Source organism: Clupea harengus, chromosome 19 (genome assembly GCF_900700415.2).
Source record: "Clupea harengus chromosome 19, Ch_v2.0.2, whole genome shotgun sequence".
Taxonomy (NCBI): Eukaryota; Metazoa; Chordata; class Actinopteri; order Clupeiformes; family Clupeidae; genus Clupea; species Clupea harengus.
Window position 1 is genome coordinate 6,076,648 of NC_045170.1, and position 15,525 is coordinate 6,092,172.

The window sequence follows — 15,525 nt, forward strand, 5'->3', positions numbered from 1 at the left end:
AGTTCTTGCTCTCACACGACAGCTGTAGTTCTTGCTCTCACACGACACACGACAGCTGTAGTTCTTGCTCCCACACGACACACGACAGCTGTAGTTCTTGCTCTCACACGACAGCTGTAGTTCTTGCTCTCACACGACAGCTGTAGTTCTTGCTCTCACACGACACACGACAGCTGTAGTTCTTGCTCCCACACAATAGCTGTAGTTCTTGCTCCCACGTGCCACACGGCAGCTGTAGTTCCTGCGTCACAGTCTTCACTTGTTGCTCGTTGCTTTGGTCATTGCCTATCAATGAAATGTGTGTCCTCTATGTGGAAATAAGATGAGAATTTTTCCCGAAGAAGCCAGTTCATGGTTCATGCTGTTCAGGTTGCGATGTGTGATATGATTGACAGGTTGTGTGATATGATTGACAGCAGCACAGTGAGTCTGAGACTTGAATCTCTTTTTCTTAGGGAGTGATATGGACGTCTTGGAAAGGCAAAGAGTACTCCATCCCTTTCGTCGAGATGAAAATACGTCCATCCTCCTTCAAACCTCCTTCTCAGGGTTAAGAACAAGACGGGGAGGGAAAGCAGGACAACTCTACAACAACACACACACACAGCTTGTATATGCTACACACACACACACACACACACACACACACATGCACACAGACACACTGACACACAAACACACATATGCACACACACATCCATATGAGCACAAAGAGACAAGGCAATAATTACTTTATTAAATACAAGATACAGTAAATGTATTTTACTACTATAGTTCCTGGTACAGTTTCTACACTTCTCTCTGGAGGTCGTAAGCTCTGGTCAAACTGTGGTTGCGTTCACCATCTTTGCCAGTAGTATACACATTTTCCCTGACAATGATGGAAATATTTACATTGCTAAGTTAGTTATTGGTGGACATCTTTGTACTTGACTGGTGCTTTTTTAGAGTTAATGTTTTGTACTGAGTTGAGGTGATTGAGCTCTTTCTGTTGTCTGTATCCTGAGAATTATTCTTTTAAAAAATACGAAACCAAACGATGGCAGAAAATAGACATTTGTCTTAAGTGTAACGGTTTTGTTGTCCTACTACTCCCTGCCTGCGGTGGCAGCACATGTGGGGGTCTAACATTAGGGGGGGTTGCAGAGTTCCAAGCAGAGGAAAGACAGATTGTCCAGACACAAAACCAGTTACTCATCATCTTAAATGGCCTTTCCAAAGTGAGGCGCAGTTACACAACAAAAAATGTCTCATTGTGTTGTTTTTTTTTTTGGGATGTATTTGAAAAAGTCTTGTTTTATGGTCTTTTTATTTACTCTGTGTGAATAAATTCTACAATATGTAGTACTCTCTACGACAGTACAACTTTCTAACGTTTTCTAGTGTCTCCACTTCTGATAAATGACTTAATTTATCTGTTGCTCCCAACATAGCAGTCTTGTGGGGACCACTGCCCTATCACACCCATAGATCTATCAGCATTCTATCAAATGTGCATGCCAAGGGAATGGGGTGATATTTTTATAAGCCATGTGGGGTATGACCAAGACGCCAGTGGGCAGTAACTCACTGCATTACTACCCTCCACTATTAAGGTACATTTGTGACTGACAAGCAACACTGAGAGATATAAGGTGGACGTTGATGGTGCAGTGGTTAGTATAAGGTGGACATGGGTTAGCGTGCCGTCCTCGGTCGACTCGGGTTTAATTCCCGGCTACTGCAGGATGCCGATTCCCGGTTACTCCTATGCAATTTGCTTTGGATAGAAGCGTCTGGTAAATACCAGACCTTTATAAATGCAGAGATACAAATACATGCACACACACACACACACATACACATACCGACAGAGATCAGAAAAGCAACTTTACACACTCACAATCTTTTACTTTAAACTCTTCGTCGTCTGCGTTGTCCTCATCATCATCCTCATCGTCGCAGTATCTTAAAAACACTGCCAAGAGTTTACTGTGTCTGCTCTGGTGGCTAACTCCCTCACAAGAATGCATGCAGTGTGTGTGTGTGTGTGTGTGTGTGTTCATCAGAACACAAGAGGGAGAGAGGAGGGGGGTGAAACACCCCCGGTCTATTGGTTGTGGCAGGAACACACTGATTCAGTTTACTGAGAACGGAGAGAGAAATCATGTAGTATCACATTTGTATATCCATCGCATTGCATTTAATGGGTGTAAAGATGCCACACATCTAACACGTGTTCTTTTTTTAAATCAGTATGTTGAATGTTGATATTGTATTTTGTATTTGCTATGGAATTTTATTTTATTTTATTACATAATGTATGCTCATGTAGTATTTTCAGACTATTTTCAAAGTTATATGAAAAATAAAGCAATGATTTCTTGTGTTAGAAACTGTTCCACTCTTCTTCATTCTGTAAGGTCCCATAGAGGGGAATGTGTCTATATTTTTCCATGAGTTCATGTTCTTTCCATTTGACCAATGAGTGTGTTGTGCCCTAGTTCTCTTGCCATCAATTGTAAATCAGTAGCAATCCAGCATTATCCATCACAAAAACACACCACAGACTATTCTCATGTACTTTCCGTAGGTTCAGCTAAAAGACCTTTATCCTTCAAACAAAGTCTTACACATCTCTGACTGAGAATTTCTTACGATCCGCAAGAACTCTCCTTCAGGAACATGTCCTGTTGCTTCAGCAGGCCCTCTGTGGCACCACGTCAGGGTTGAAACCCATATAGGCCATAGATATGCACTCCACTGCATCTCTCTAAAGGGTGGGGAACGTCTAGACTGATTCAGGGTTCTAAGAGTTGGCCGAAGGCTGGGGCAGACGCCAGGGATCATATATTTGTAAAACAGAAAGGGCCTAGGCGAGCCCAGCGTGAGTAATTGACAGGGGGGGCGGGGGTTGAAGATTTCTAGCTTTGTGAAAGGAGTTTGTCATATGTACTTAGAGAAAGGGAACTGGTCTTGTGATTCATATCTACAACAGTTGCAAAGTGTGTCCAAGGCCAGGGGAGGAGAGGGTTTTGATTTCCTCCACAGCACATCACACACACACCCAAGATGACAGAGCAGCTCATCACACACTCACACAAGATGACAGAGCAGCTCATCACACACTCACACACCCAAGATGACAGAGCAGCTCATCACTCACTCACACAAGATGACAGAGCAGCTCATCACACACACTCACACCCAAGATGACAGAGCAGCTCATCACACACACACACACACCCAAGATGACAGAGCAGCACATCACTCTCACACCCAAGATGAAGGAGCAGCGCATCACACACACACCCAAGATGACAGAGCAGCTCATCACTCACTCACACAAGATGACAGAGCAGCTCATCACACACACACCCAAGATGACAGAGCAGCTCATCACACACACACACACCCAAGATGACAGAGCAGCACATCACACACTCACACAAGATGACAGAGCAGCTCATCACACACACACACACCCAAGATGACAGAGCAGCGCATCACTCACACACACACCCAAGATGACAGAGCAGCTCATCACTCACTCACACAAGATGACAGAGCAGCTCATCACTCACACACACACCCAAGATAGATAGATAGATGGATACTTTATTAATCCCGAGGGAAATTTAGGTAAGATGGCAGAGCAGCTCATGTTGGGGCAGCAGATCATGTCACACATATGAGTGTAAATAAAGAGAGAGGCCTTATGGTTTTCTTCATTTCAGGGCTCTGGAAACCTAACAGAAATCAAGGGGGTAGATAAATGGGTGAGATCAGCCGAGGGAGGCCAAGGGGCACGGACGATGCTCTGCCTTGGGTCGCCCCTAGTGGGCGTAAATGGTATAGCCCCCCAAATTAGCATCTTTTCTTTATAAAGTCTTATCAAATGGTTTGTAGTGAAGGTGGTTGTGGCCAACATTACAGAATTTTTTAATAATAATATAAATATAATATAATTTAATAAACTAGCGGCATTTGTGCCATACATACTGTTAATTTAAAGCAAATGAGTACTGTTCTAAGCCAACGGTGCAAGGATGAGCTGTCTTCCAAAAGGGTTACGGTAGTGTAAGATTTTGAATTGTAAAGTAATCTTGTGTTCCTTAATTTTGTTTAGTAGTGAGCATGCTTTCATTAGCAATGGTTTTGAAGATTATAATCTATCTTGGTCCGACTGTTTCCAGCATCTTTCTTTTATTTCACCAATCTTCTTTGATAAACGGCTATAATGAAAGGGATGTAACATTTCAGATCTCAAATGACCAAGAAGGTGACTCTGTCCAAGGTTTTATGGTCGTGTCTATTTTATATCACACTTCCTGTATAAATTTGATTCGTTGTGCGACGCATTGTATGAAAACAGAAAGTGAAAGAATATCCGCGTCTGAAGCATTCAATCATAAATGCTGACACATTCAGCAGGTGATACAGACCGATCTGTTACAACGACAGAAACATAGTTTTGACAGGTAGTACATTACCACTTCACGAAGCTTTCGCTTGAAGACAACAAGTAAGACGCAAATTCCCCAAACAATCCTTTAATTTAGCGATGCTGAACACAACGAGGCCTTGTGAACCGCCAAGCAGCGGCTTCTCCTTTGAGAATACACGCCGGTGAGTGAATCTAAATCGTTAAACGATTAACTGACTCTGTTGAAGTCAGTTTCATATTTGATTTCTTTTGTCATCAGACTGCATTAAGCTATTGTTATTACTGACTATAGAATAATGCACTCATATGCAGAAATATGGTGTTGGAGGGGAGTTTGGCTGACCAGGGCTTCAGCGCTCCCAAAGCAAGAAAAACAGGTACCACTATTGCAGGACTCATGTTCAAGGTACGTACACTTACAGTGGATATTACCGACTGCCTTTTTGTTCTACAAAGAGATAAATAAATAACTCAAATCTACTCACTCGGCCTGTGTCTCCTACTTTATATGGCAGGATGGGGTGATCCTCGGAGCAGACACAAGAGCAACCGATGACATGGTTGTGGCTGATAAGAATTGCGAGAAGATACACTACATTGCACCCAAAATTTAGTGAGTGATGAGACCTTTTATCTAAACAAATGAATTTGTTTTATTTACATTACATTGAAAGACACAATTACCCTTTCAACTCCTTCACCAGAAATAGCTTATGTGTCCTTGTTTACAAACCTCATAGGAACTGTTTGGATGAATCATGAATCAGACCTACTTTTCCACTAAAACATCTTCATCTAAACAGAACCATTTATGTTAGCAAGCCCAGGAAAAGCAGTGTTGTAGCTGACTGATCAAACACAGGGTTCCTCTAGTTGGCCAGTAGGTTATCAGTTCATTTCCTGGGAATTAAACCTGCGACCTTGGTGTTGGCAGAATGGACCTATTCCTGAAATACAGGGATAAGTAAATCCTTCAGCACAGGGAAGATAACTTTTTGTATTATTTCTAGAGCCATCCGTAACGTCTAAGTTGTACAAAAATACCACCTCTCCCACACCGATACTGTACACACAGACACAGACAAACACACACACACACACACACACACACACACACACACACACACACACACACACACACACACACACACACACACACACACACAAAGACACACACACTGTGACATCAGTAGTAAATTATTTTGCAGTAATGATAGTTCCATCATCATGATTTATAAATATTTAAAGTGAAAGTTGCTGTTTGTGTGTGTGTGAAAAGCTGCTGCGGGGCCGGGGTGGCAGCGGATGCTGTAGTCACCACGCAGATGATGTCATCCAACGTGGAGCTTCACACTCTGAGCACAGGACGTCCTCCCGTGGTTGCCATGGTGACGCGGCAACTCAAACAGATGCTGTACAGGTGGGATATTCAAACCAGATGACTTGATTTAGGATTACTACGTTGTTGATTCGTCGTGTGATGAGTAACAACCTTGGGAATAGACCAAAGTGTTGGAGTGTTTCAAGACAGAATGCGATCTCTTTGAAGTAGCTAGATTTGTGTTTAAAGTGCAGGCGTCTGTTACATATGAATGTCACCTAAGTTAGGACAAGGAAAATCAAAGCAATAATGATAATGAGATCACTCATCATTTTATTTAACTGTTATGGTCTTGGGCCTAGGGTTATTCCTTTACAGTACCATTTATAATCTGAATGTTAATAATGCTGCTGGTCTCAGACCTGTGACCTGTGTTGACCTGTGTGACTAGACTCAGTCCTGTGACCTGTGTTGACCTGTGTGACTAGACTCAGTCCTCTGACCTGTAACCTGTGACCTGTGTTGACCTGTGTTGACCTGTGTGACTAGTCTCAGTCCTGTGACCTGTGTTGCCCTGTGTGACTAGACTCAGTCCTCAGACCTGTGACCTGTGTGACTAGACTCAGTCCTCTGACCTGTAACCTGTGTTGTCCTGTGTTGACCTGTGTGACTAGACTCAGTCCTGTGACCTGTGTTGACCTGTGTGACTAGACTCAGTCCTGTGACCTGTGTTGACCTGTATGACTAGACTCAGTCCTCTGACCTGTGACCTGTGTGACTAGTCTCAGTCCTCTGACCTGTAACCTGTGTTGCCCTGTGTGACTAGACTCAGTCCTCAGACCTGTGTTGACCTGTGTGACTAGACTCAGTCCTCTGACCTGTGACCTGTGTGACTAGACTCAGTCCTCTGACCTGTGACCTGTGTTGACCTGTGTGACCAGTCTCAGTCCTCTGACCTGTGACCTGTGACCTGTGTTGACCTGTGTGACTAGTCTCAGTCCTCTGACCTGTGTTGACCTGTGTTGAGCTGTGTGACCAGTCTCAGTCCTCTGTTTCAGGTATCAGGGTAAGATCGGCTCCTCTCTGATTGTTGGAGGTGTAGATGTGACAGGACCTCAGCTTTACGCTGTTTACCCACATGGATCCTATGACAGGCTGCCTTTCCTCACCATGGGTACGACCTTTCACCCTGTCTCTATGCCGACACCAAGTGTGTCTGCTGATCTAGGATCAGCCGGTACTAGTGTACAATCTCTCTTGTCCTCCTATCTCGGAGACTTTATAAAGCGGTAGAGTGTAGGCATATGTTTAACAGCTGTGATGACAATGTGTAAAGATACTGTACATTTCAGAGATCAGAAAACGTTTGGATTAAACCTTTTTAACTGTGAAACACGGAAGAAAATATGTTACATTTCTTGTGTTATTGATTGGGGGACTTCCCACAGGGGCCAGTCCTCTCACTGTCACATGCAAGACAGTGATGCAACCATCAGAGTATAAGATCTAGGATCAGACATAAAACCAACCCCCCCCTTCCAAAAGCAAAAGATTGAGGCATCTCATAGTGTCCAGTGTACAGTCACGGGTCGTGAAGAGACAGTGTTATGTACTCCACATTTCTGATATGTGAACAAAGATGAAAAATAACTTCACTGTGATAAGTTTGTTGAAGATGAGGAGAAAATGTGGAGGAATGTGTGGAGATGGCGGGTCGTCATAGATTGTTAATGTGTCGTTTGTCGCTCTCGTTTAGGTTCTGGGGCTATGGCTGCCGTTGCAGTGTTTGAGGATCGCTTTAAACCAAACATGGAGGTAGGTTGCAGCGAGGGCTCAGTCTCTTTTTGAGAAGAAATGAATACAACCCCCCCCCGCCCCCTCTCATCCATTTTCTCTCTCTCCTCCTCATTCCTCTCCTCACACCCACCCGCAGCTGGAGGAGGCCAAGGGACTGGTCAGAGAGGCCATCACAGCTGGGATATTCTGTGACCTGGGCTCGGGCAGTAACGTGGACCTGTGTGTCATCACACAGGCAGGAGTTCAGTACCTGCGTGCGTTTGACAAGCCAGCAGAGAAGGGGCTGAGGTGGGTAATACCATAGACATTAGAAGGGGCTGAGGTGGGTAATACCATAGACATTAGAAGGGGCTGAGGTGGATAATACCATAGACATTAGAAGGGGCTGAGGTGGGTAATACAATAGACATTAGAAGGGCTGAGGTGGGTAATACCATAGACATTAGAAGGGGCTGAGGTGGGTAATATCAGAGACATTATAAGGGGCTGAGGTGGGTAATATCAGAGACATTATAAGGGCTGAGGTGGGTAATACCAGAGACATTAGAAGACTTTGGTTATACTACCTGACTGTCATACAGAGAAGCTGAATTGTAGTTTTCTGAAATTCTTGTTTCTTTTTCTTTCTTTTCATGCCCAGCTTTCTTTTAAAACTGAAAGTCTTTCTTTATCCTTCTTTCTTTTTTCTGTCTTTCTTTCTTGACTTTTGCCATTTATTCCTTTCTCTTATTTTTTCTCTCTCTTCTCCATCATCCATCTCTTTGTCCTGTCCTACTCCTGACCAATGTTTCTTAGATACATCACTGAGGGAATATTGTGATTACAACTTACCTGGGTGGAGTAACCACTCGCCTTGCAATGTGTGAGATAGTCAAGCCTACGTTACAGCAAAGCCTATATTTTGTTGACTCAACACCCATGTTTTGTGCTTACAGGGAGGGAGATTACAGATACAAGCCTGGGACTACAGCCGTGCTGTCCAAAACAGTGACTCCACTCACGCTCGATGTTGTTGATGAGTCAGTCCACCTCATGGACACACAATAAACCATGCAATGAGCCTTACATACACACGAAAAGATTTAACCAACCACCCACCCACCAGAACTGTGGTAATGCCTAGATATACATCACAAGTATCATCACAATTCATTTTAAAAATAAAGTCATGCCAAACCTACATATCGCTGTCCCCTGTTATTATCCAGATGAGAAACTTTATGGAGCTTTAGTAAAATGCTCAACTGTTCCAGCTCTTACTAACAGCACTGTAGATTGTTAATATTACTTATTTGAGGTCACAGGAACTGACATCAAACTGATATACCATGTAACCTAATTAATGGGTGTGCAATAGACATAGGGATGTCAGTTATAGTTTAACTGCAATTTTCTAATAAGCAGCTCATATGCTGTGGCCATATTGGCATCAATGTCTAATGTCAAATGTTTTAAATAAACCTCTAACTAGCGGGATTTCATGTCCCACAATCTTCAATAGCAAAGTTTAACAGGCTTATTTTGTAGTTTCACCTCCTGCATAAACATTTAGGCACAAGGGTTTGGTATTAAAGGGCAAATGGTGCTCTGGTTTTAATCTTTAACTCAACCAGCTTGAAATTGGATGAAATCAGACTGAATAATCACTTATACCAGACATGTATTGTAGCATGCGTTTTCATAGCGCAGGTTGGAATCTCTACGGTATGTGAGTGCCGTATACACATTATTGTCCTAACCAGGCATCCGTATATGTCGGTATGAGGACGAACAAAGTTTATGTCGCTAGCGATGCAGCTGATAACCGATACTCAAGCTGAAGGATGAGGACGTGAATGTTTGCTAAACGCAGTCCTAGAAACGAGGGAAACAAGGATTTATTGCACATGTAGAATGCAACAGAGGGTTTTTGCACTGTCTTCTTGCAGTCTGATGATTTCGAAGGTGAAGTTGTGACACATCCAAGTCTACCTGCTAGCCTCAATGCGACAATTCGCTGCAATAAATATACCGGGTAACAAGACGTAACGACATTTTCTCTCTCAGTTAATTAGAGCTCTTTCTCACCAGTTAACATAATGTTTTTGCTGGTATGATAAGAATAAATCATTGTGTTGTGATGACCCTAAAGTGGTTGCATTTTCTTGACTTTGCGGACATGCTATTGCTAGCCATAAACACAATTATACTATAGACTGTATTAGCAAAAGAGACAGATTTCACAGACTGCAGATTTTCGATTGTAATGCTGGTTCAATTTGAGATAACGTTAGTTTTCATATGTACAGGCTATATCAACTGGATCAGCAGGGGTTGTGTGATCTAAGAGATATGGCTGAGCTGCGGTGTAGAAAAGTTCTGGGTGAGAAAGAGGAACGTCCAAACGGTGAAGTTGACTGGCAACATACAGCAAATTCGGGTAACTACACTACACCTTCAACCCACAAACAGTACCTTTTTAAAACGTGTGTCTGGTTGCTACACTATGAACATGAGTATAAGATTCACGATGTCAAGCTGAAACGTTTGCATCTAAGTTTGTAGTTTTAATTAATTAAAGAAGGCAGGAATTTGACGGACTTAAGTCTACATTTATTCAGTGTGCAGACTCAACACCAACCCCTCTGCTCTCACCAGCAATCTGTCACACAACACTGACAGTTGCCTAGACAAAGCATTGGTATATCCTTGAAATCTAGAATCTGACTGTGAAGCAACTTATTCCCAAGTCTACTTATCTTTCACTGTACCAAGATATACTACAACAGTGCTTTTGGCAGGAAAGTCGCAAGTTTCATGCCAACAGTCAACTTCTAAGAGAATCTGTTTTATCCCGTTGTATTGCTAAGTATCATACTAACTTTCCCTCTCCGTAAATGTCATCATACTTGGCCAACAGATTCTAGCCCTGAGGATGAGTCAGGAATCGGCCAAACAAACAGTCCAGACCCCATTTCAGGTGGTGATACAGTTCCAGAATCAGATGCAGTTCCAGAATCGGACTCTGTTCCAGAATCAGATACAGTTCCAGAATCAGATACAGTTCCAGAAGATGCGGTGGACTCCTCCCTCCTCGGCGCTGAGGAGGAGGATAAAAAAGAAGAGGTGGAGAACATGTCCCCTACCAAGTCACCGAGCAGCAAATGTGAGTTGAAAGGGTAACGTGTTCAGATGTCAGTCATTCAAAAGATGAAAGGGTATCGTGCTCAGATGTCAGTCGCTAAAAAGATACAGACACTTCAGCATTCTTTATGTAATAGCTCTTTATTTGAGGGCTTAAATGGCACTTACAGTCTCATTCCGTTCCTCCTGTCCTCTCTTTCTCTTTCTCTCTCCCTCTCGCTCTCTCTCTCTCTCTCTGGGTTTCTCTCTGTCTCTCTCTTTCTCTCTCTCTCTCTCTCTCTCTCTCTCTGTGTGTCTCACTGCTAGCTGTCATTCTTCAGCGGGTGGTGAAGGTGTTCTTTGGTTGCCTGGCAGCTGTGACCTGTGGCATGATGTATGCCGTGTACCTCTCCACCTACCACGAGAGGATGTTCTGGTTCTCCACCCGACAGGTAGGTGACCCACATTCCACCACACCGCCTCTGTCTGAGCGGGAGTCTGTACAGTTTTGCTCTCTTTGTTTTGAGAAATAAAGCTCATCTTTGGGAATATTTCTCCTGTGTGTTTTTCACCAGGAGGTTGAGCGCGAACTGACCTTCCAGGGGGGCAGTGCCATGTACTACTACTACTACAAACACATGCTCTCCGCACCCTCTTTTGAGAAAGGTGAGGACTCTGTGCTGGTTAGATTAGGTCGATAATCCAGCCCTCATGAAAGTACCTTCACTATCGTCAGCCTCTTTTGCTCATGAATGTCAGTTTTAAACGCGTCATTCTTTTGACCGACTTTTTGCTGCTAATGGATGGATGTGAGTAATGTAGTAATGTAATGTAATATGGATGTGAGTAATGTAGTGGCGCCCCCTGTGGGTCTCTCACGGCAGGCGTATATGATCTCATGCGGGACAACAGGACGGTGTCTGGTCAGACCATCAACGCTGTGGAGACGCTCTCCCTCTACCCAGAGCTCATCACCAGCCTGCTCTACCGGCTCACTTGGAGTCAAGTGAGTGCCTTCATACCCCAGAGAATCCCTACCCACACTCCTGTACCCAGAATACCTCACTGTACCCCCTAGTGCCACCTCATATCCTCCTACCACTCTGCCACTCACCCTCTCCTCTCCCATAGCCGTATACTGTAAGGCTATGCTATATTCTATTATTATTAGCAGGATGGGTGTGAAGAGAGTATATTGACCTTGCTGCTGCTGCGGTTTCTGTGTAAAATGTGTGAAAGTTATTTGTAGGTACCATGATCAAGCCTGACCACAGAAACAGAAACGCCTAAGCAGTGCTGGTAGATACACACAGATGGCATCTGAGGCATCTCTGCAGAAAGGGGCTGGTTTACACACAGATGTGCTCTCTAGGCAGTTAGCAGGCATCTCTGCAGAAGGGGGCTGGCTCCTGCCAGGATGCGGTAGAGCCTGTGCAATGAGACACTTAACCAAAGCAGCCTTTTAATCGCACATCGTAGATGTGTGAGTTATGAAAAGATGGAGGAGTTCATTCAGGCACTTGGGATGGTATACATTAGAAGTCTGTCATCTTAGTATGGTTATAGTGTGCAGTATGTCTATCATCTTAGTATGGTTATAGTGTGCCGTAAACGCAAAACTAGGGTTCATCAGTGCAGATCCTAACTTGTTTTATGTGTCATTGGTATTTTAAGACCTGTTGATGCCTTCCCTTCCCATACCAGGACAAGATGTTAATTAAATGATTATAGAACGAATAATACGTTTCCATGACATCTTCAACACAAAGCAGTAGATCAGAACTTTAAATGGTGCATGAATAAATGACCTCTGACCTCTGTGTCTGTGCATCTACCTTCTCATTGTGAGTGTGTGTGTGGCGGTCTCATTGTGAGTGTGTGTGGCGGTCTCATTGTGAGTGTGTGTGGCGGTCTCATTGTGAGTGTGTGTGGCGGTCTCATGGTGAGTGTGTGTGGCGGTGTCTCCCCAGGATGTGATCGAGCCGGTGTACTTCTACATCGGGGTGGTGTTTGGCCTGCAGGCGGTGTACGTGACGGCACTCTTCATCTCAAGCTGGGTCATGAGTGGCACCTGGGTGGCAGGCATGCTGGCCGTGGCCTGGTACATCATCAACAGGTGAGAAGTCTGTGTGTGTGTGTGTGTGTGTGTGTGTGTGTGTGTGTGTGTGTGCGTGCATGCTGGCCGTGGCCTGGTACATCATCAACAGGTGAGATGTGTGTGTGTGTGTGTGTGTGTGTGTGTGTGTGTGTGTGTGTGTGTGTGTGTGTGTGTGTGTGTGCATGCTGGCCGTGGCCTGGTACATCATCAACAGGTGAGAAGTGTGTGTGTGTGTGTGTGCATGCTGGCTGTGCCCTGGTACATCATCAACAGGTGAGAAGTGTGTGTGTGTGTGTGTGTGTGTGTGTGTGTGTGTGTGTGTGTGTGTGTGTGTGTGTGTGTGTGTGTGTGTGTGTGTGTGTGTGTGTGTCTGTGTGTGTTTGTATAAGTGTGCATGCTGGCCGTGGCCTGGTACATCATCACCGTGTGTGTGTGTGTGTGTGTGTGTGTGTGTGTGTGTGTGTGTGTGTGTGTGTGTGTGTGTTTGTATAAGTGTGCATGCTGGCCGTGGCCTGGTACATCATCAACAGGTCAGGACCTCCACCTGAGGAAAGTGTGTGATGAGAACCAAGCCTGAGCTGAAAGAAAGAGTGAAACCTTTCCCTCTTCTGACCTGTGACCTTTAAGTGTTCCTGTTTGCCGTCCGTCATCTAAGTGGTCTCTCTCTCTCTCTCTCTCTCTCTCCCTCTCTCTCCAGATCGGACGCCACTAAGGTGGAGTACGCCATCCCTCTGAGAGAGAACTGGGCGCTGCCATACTTCTCCTGCCAGGTTGCCGCCCTCACCGGCTTCCTTAGCAACAACATCAGCTCTGCTGCAGAGGTACAACTTTATATTTATATTTATTTATACTTATGCAGTTAGCAGGTGCTTTTAATCAAACCAACTTATACTTTAGTATAGATATACATTTCCCCCATAAGTATTTGTGCTTCCCGTTATCAAACCCACGATCTTGGTGTTGTAAGCACCTTGCTCTGGCAGTTGAGCTCCAGCACCACTTATTTATTATAGCGGATTAATCCGTTTACGGATCCCAGGTTCAACATGTGGCATGTGTTTGTGGCTGTCACCAGCCAGTTGTGTGTGTTGTCGCATCCTGCTGTGCAGGATCTATGGTTGGCCAGTTACATTGGTTGGGTTAGGTTGCTGGCTATGAGTACTTGCATGTGACAGTGAGAGGATTGGCCGCTGTGGAAAGTCCCCAACCAATAGCACAGGGAATTTAACATCTTTTCTCGTGTATAACTTAAAAAAAAAAGGACATCAGAGGATCAGGAAAAGATCTGGTTATTTCATTATGGAGTTATGGGGGAGGCGTCTGCCCGAAACATGATCAACATTCTTACAGAGAGAGATTTTTGTACTCCGCCAAACCACCAAGTCTGACTGTCAGTTTGGTTCTTGTACTGAGACATACTTTGTTTGTGCTTGTGTGTGTGTGTGTGTGTGTGTGTGTGTGTGTGTGTTCTGCAGATGTTCTGTTATCTCCTGATGAGTGTGACGACCTTCACGTTTCTGGCGGTATGGGAACAGAGCCATTATGTGCTGTTTGTGCAGGGACTCGCTCTCTTCCTGCTCGACACCTTTGACCTCGTGCCACAGCGCAAGGTACACTCCTTCAGGTTCCTACACACACACTCGCGCACGCACACACCTACGCACGCACACACCCACCCACGCACGCATACACACACTCACGCACGCACAGTCTCACACGCACTGTTGTTTCCTGCAAAGCTCAGTGTTCAGACATCAAAAATTCACCTTCCCAGGAACATGTGTGCTAAAGTATATCACTAAACGCCCAGGAACACGTGTGCTAAAGTATATCCTTGAACGCCAAGACTTTGGATTTTTGTCCACAAATGTAATAAATGTAAATATCTGAAATACCAAAATGTAAAATGTAAAGACATGTGTAAAAAGACACTGCTTGCTGCCTGTTCTGGGTCAGATGGCGGACATCCACAAGGTGTACCTGAGCTCCCTGCTGTTGGCCTACCTGCTGCAGCACCAGAAGACTGACCTCCTCACCTCCCCTCTGCTCAGTCTGCTCATCGCAAGCCTGCTGGCCAGGTACTTCCAGGTAAGGACAGTTCTATCTCTCCTGATCTCTCTTTCTCTCTCTCTCTCTCTCTCTCTCTCTCTCGCTCTACCTCCTTGTAATGTCTGCAGCTGGCATCTCTCTCTTACACACACACACACACACACACACTGAGTATGATTAAAATACTCTTGCCAAACCTGTCTGCTGTGTTGCAATGCAAGCTGCTGTCGTTTGTTACAACCCTGGCTCCTAGGGAAGCAACATAATGAGAAAAACAAAAGCCCAAACATATTTTCAAACTGTATTTATGTATTTATTTATTTATTTATTTAAAGGGGGGAAAAAAGGGTAGGTAGAGTGTAAGCTGCATGTCCTGCTGCCAGGTGAGTGAGTGAGTGAGTGAAGTATCTGAAACGGAGGTACACAATCAAAAACCAGGCCTATAACACATTATTAAACAAGTTGTGTATATATACCTAAAAATGGCTGTCAAGATCCTTTGAAAGGCAGTTGAATTCTCTTGCATGTCTCTACATATAATCCCTCAACAGTATTACACTTATGATGATGCTGTTTGTTGCCTGTCCATTTCTCTCCTCGAACCCTCGACAGAAGAACATGAAGAAGGGCCCTCTGGTAGCGCGGCTGATGAAGATCCTTCTCCACTTCTACCTGGTCTTCACCACCGCCATCACCTTCAACTACGTGATAAAGGTAGGAGTGTTGTCCACA

The 15,525-nt window shown here is 44.4% G+C and overlaps 3 protein-coding genes across 5 annotated transcripts in view; all 3 read left to right on the forward strand.

Annotated features, from left to right (window-relative positions):
* Window positions 1-2,371, forward strand: part of LOC105912506 (tenascin-like) — a 40,362-nt gene extending 37,991 nt beyond the window's left edge. The window contains 1 exon segment of the mRNA XM_031586650.2: window positions 456-2,371. Coding sequence (XP_031442510.1) covers window positions 456-554 — 99 coding nt within the window. The 3' untranslated portion in view covers window positions 555-2,371.
* Window positions 2,372-4,337: 1,966 nt separating this feature from the next.
* Window positions 4,338-8,724, forward strand: psmb10 (proteasome 20S subunit beta 10). The gene is made up of 8 exons (XM_031586338.2): window positions 4,338-4,608; window positions 4,739-4,832; window positions 4,942-5,039; window positions 5,706-5,846; window positions 6,806-6,921; window positions 7,504-7,562; window positions 7,681-7,832; window positions 8,480-8,724. The coding sequence occupies exons 1-8, from the start codon at window positions 4,544-4,546 to the stop codon at window positions 8,589-8,591; spliced, it is 837 nt and encodes a 278-aa protein (XP_031442198.1). The 5' UTR covers window positions 4,338-4,543; the 3' UTR covers window positions 8,592-8,724.
* Window positions 8,725-9,261: 537 nt separating this feature from the next.
* The window catches only part of LOC105912496 (dpy-19 like 4), a 13,278-nt gene continuing 7,014 nt past the window's right edge, over window positions 9,262-15,525 (forward strand). The window contains exons 1-11 of one of the 3 annotated variants that reach the window (XM_031586334.1): window positions 9,262-9,558; window positions 9,833-9,963; window positions 10,444-10,689; window positions 10,974-11,098; window positions 11,222-11,312; window positions 11,531-11,652; window positions 12,617-12,762; window positions 13,442-13,565; window positions 14,220-14,354; window positions 14,701-14,832; window positions 15,409-15,507. In XM_031586334.1, the coding sequence (XP_031442194.1) occupies window positions 9,876-9,963; window positions 10,444-10,689; window positions 10,974-11,098; window positions 11,222-11,312; window positions 11,531-11,652; window positions 12,617-12,762; window positions 13,442-13,565; window positions 14,220-14,354; window positions 14,701-14,832; window positions 15,409-15,507 (1,308 nt within the window). In that variant the 5' untranslated portion in view covers window positions 9,262-9,558; window positions 9,833-9,875. Of the gene's footprint in view, window positions 9,559-9,832; window positions 9,964-10,443; window positions 10,690-10,973; window positions 11,099-11,221; window positions 11,313-11,530; window positions 11,653-12,616; window positions 12,763-13,441; window positions 13,566-14,219; window positions 14,355-14,700; window positions 14,833-15,405; window positions 15,508-15,525 lie in introns of all 3 variants that reach the window. The other 2 variants (XM_031586332.1, XM_031586333.1) reach the window with 2 other exon arrangements.

Bases quoted from the DNA above. Each gene is read 5' to 3' on its own strand.
- psmb10 (XM_031586338.2), top strand. From the start codon at position 4,544: ATGCTGAACACAACGAGGCCTTGTGAACCGCCAAGCAGCGGCTTCTCC. The intron at 6,922-7,503 runs GTACGACCTTTC...GCTCTCGTTTAG, and splicing joins GCTGCCTTTCCTCACCATGG to GTTCTGGGGCTATGGCTGCC. The intron at 7,563-7,680 runs GTAGGTTGCAGC...ACCCACCCGCAG, and splicing joins GCTTTAAACCAAACATGGAG to CTGGAGGAGGCCAAGGGACT.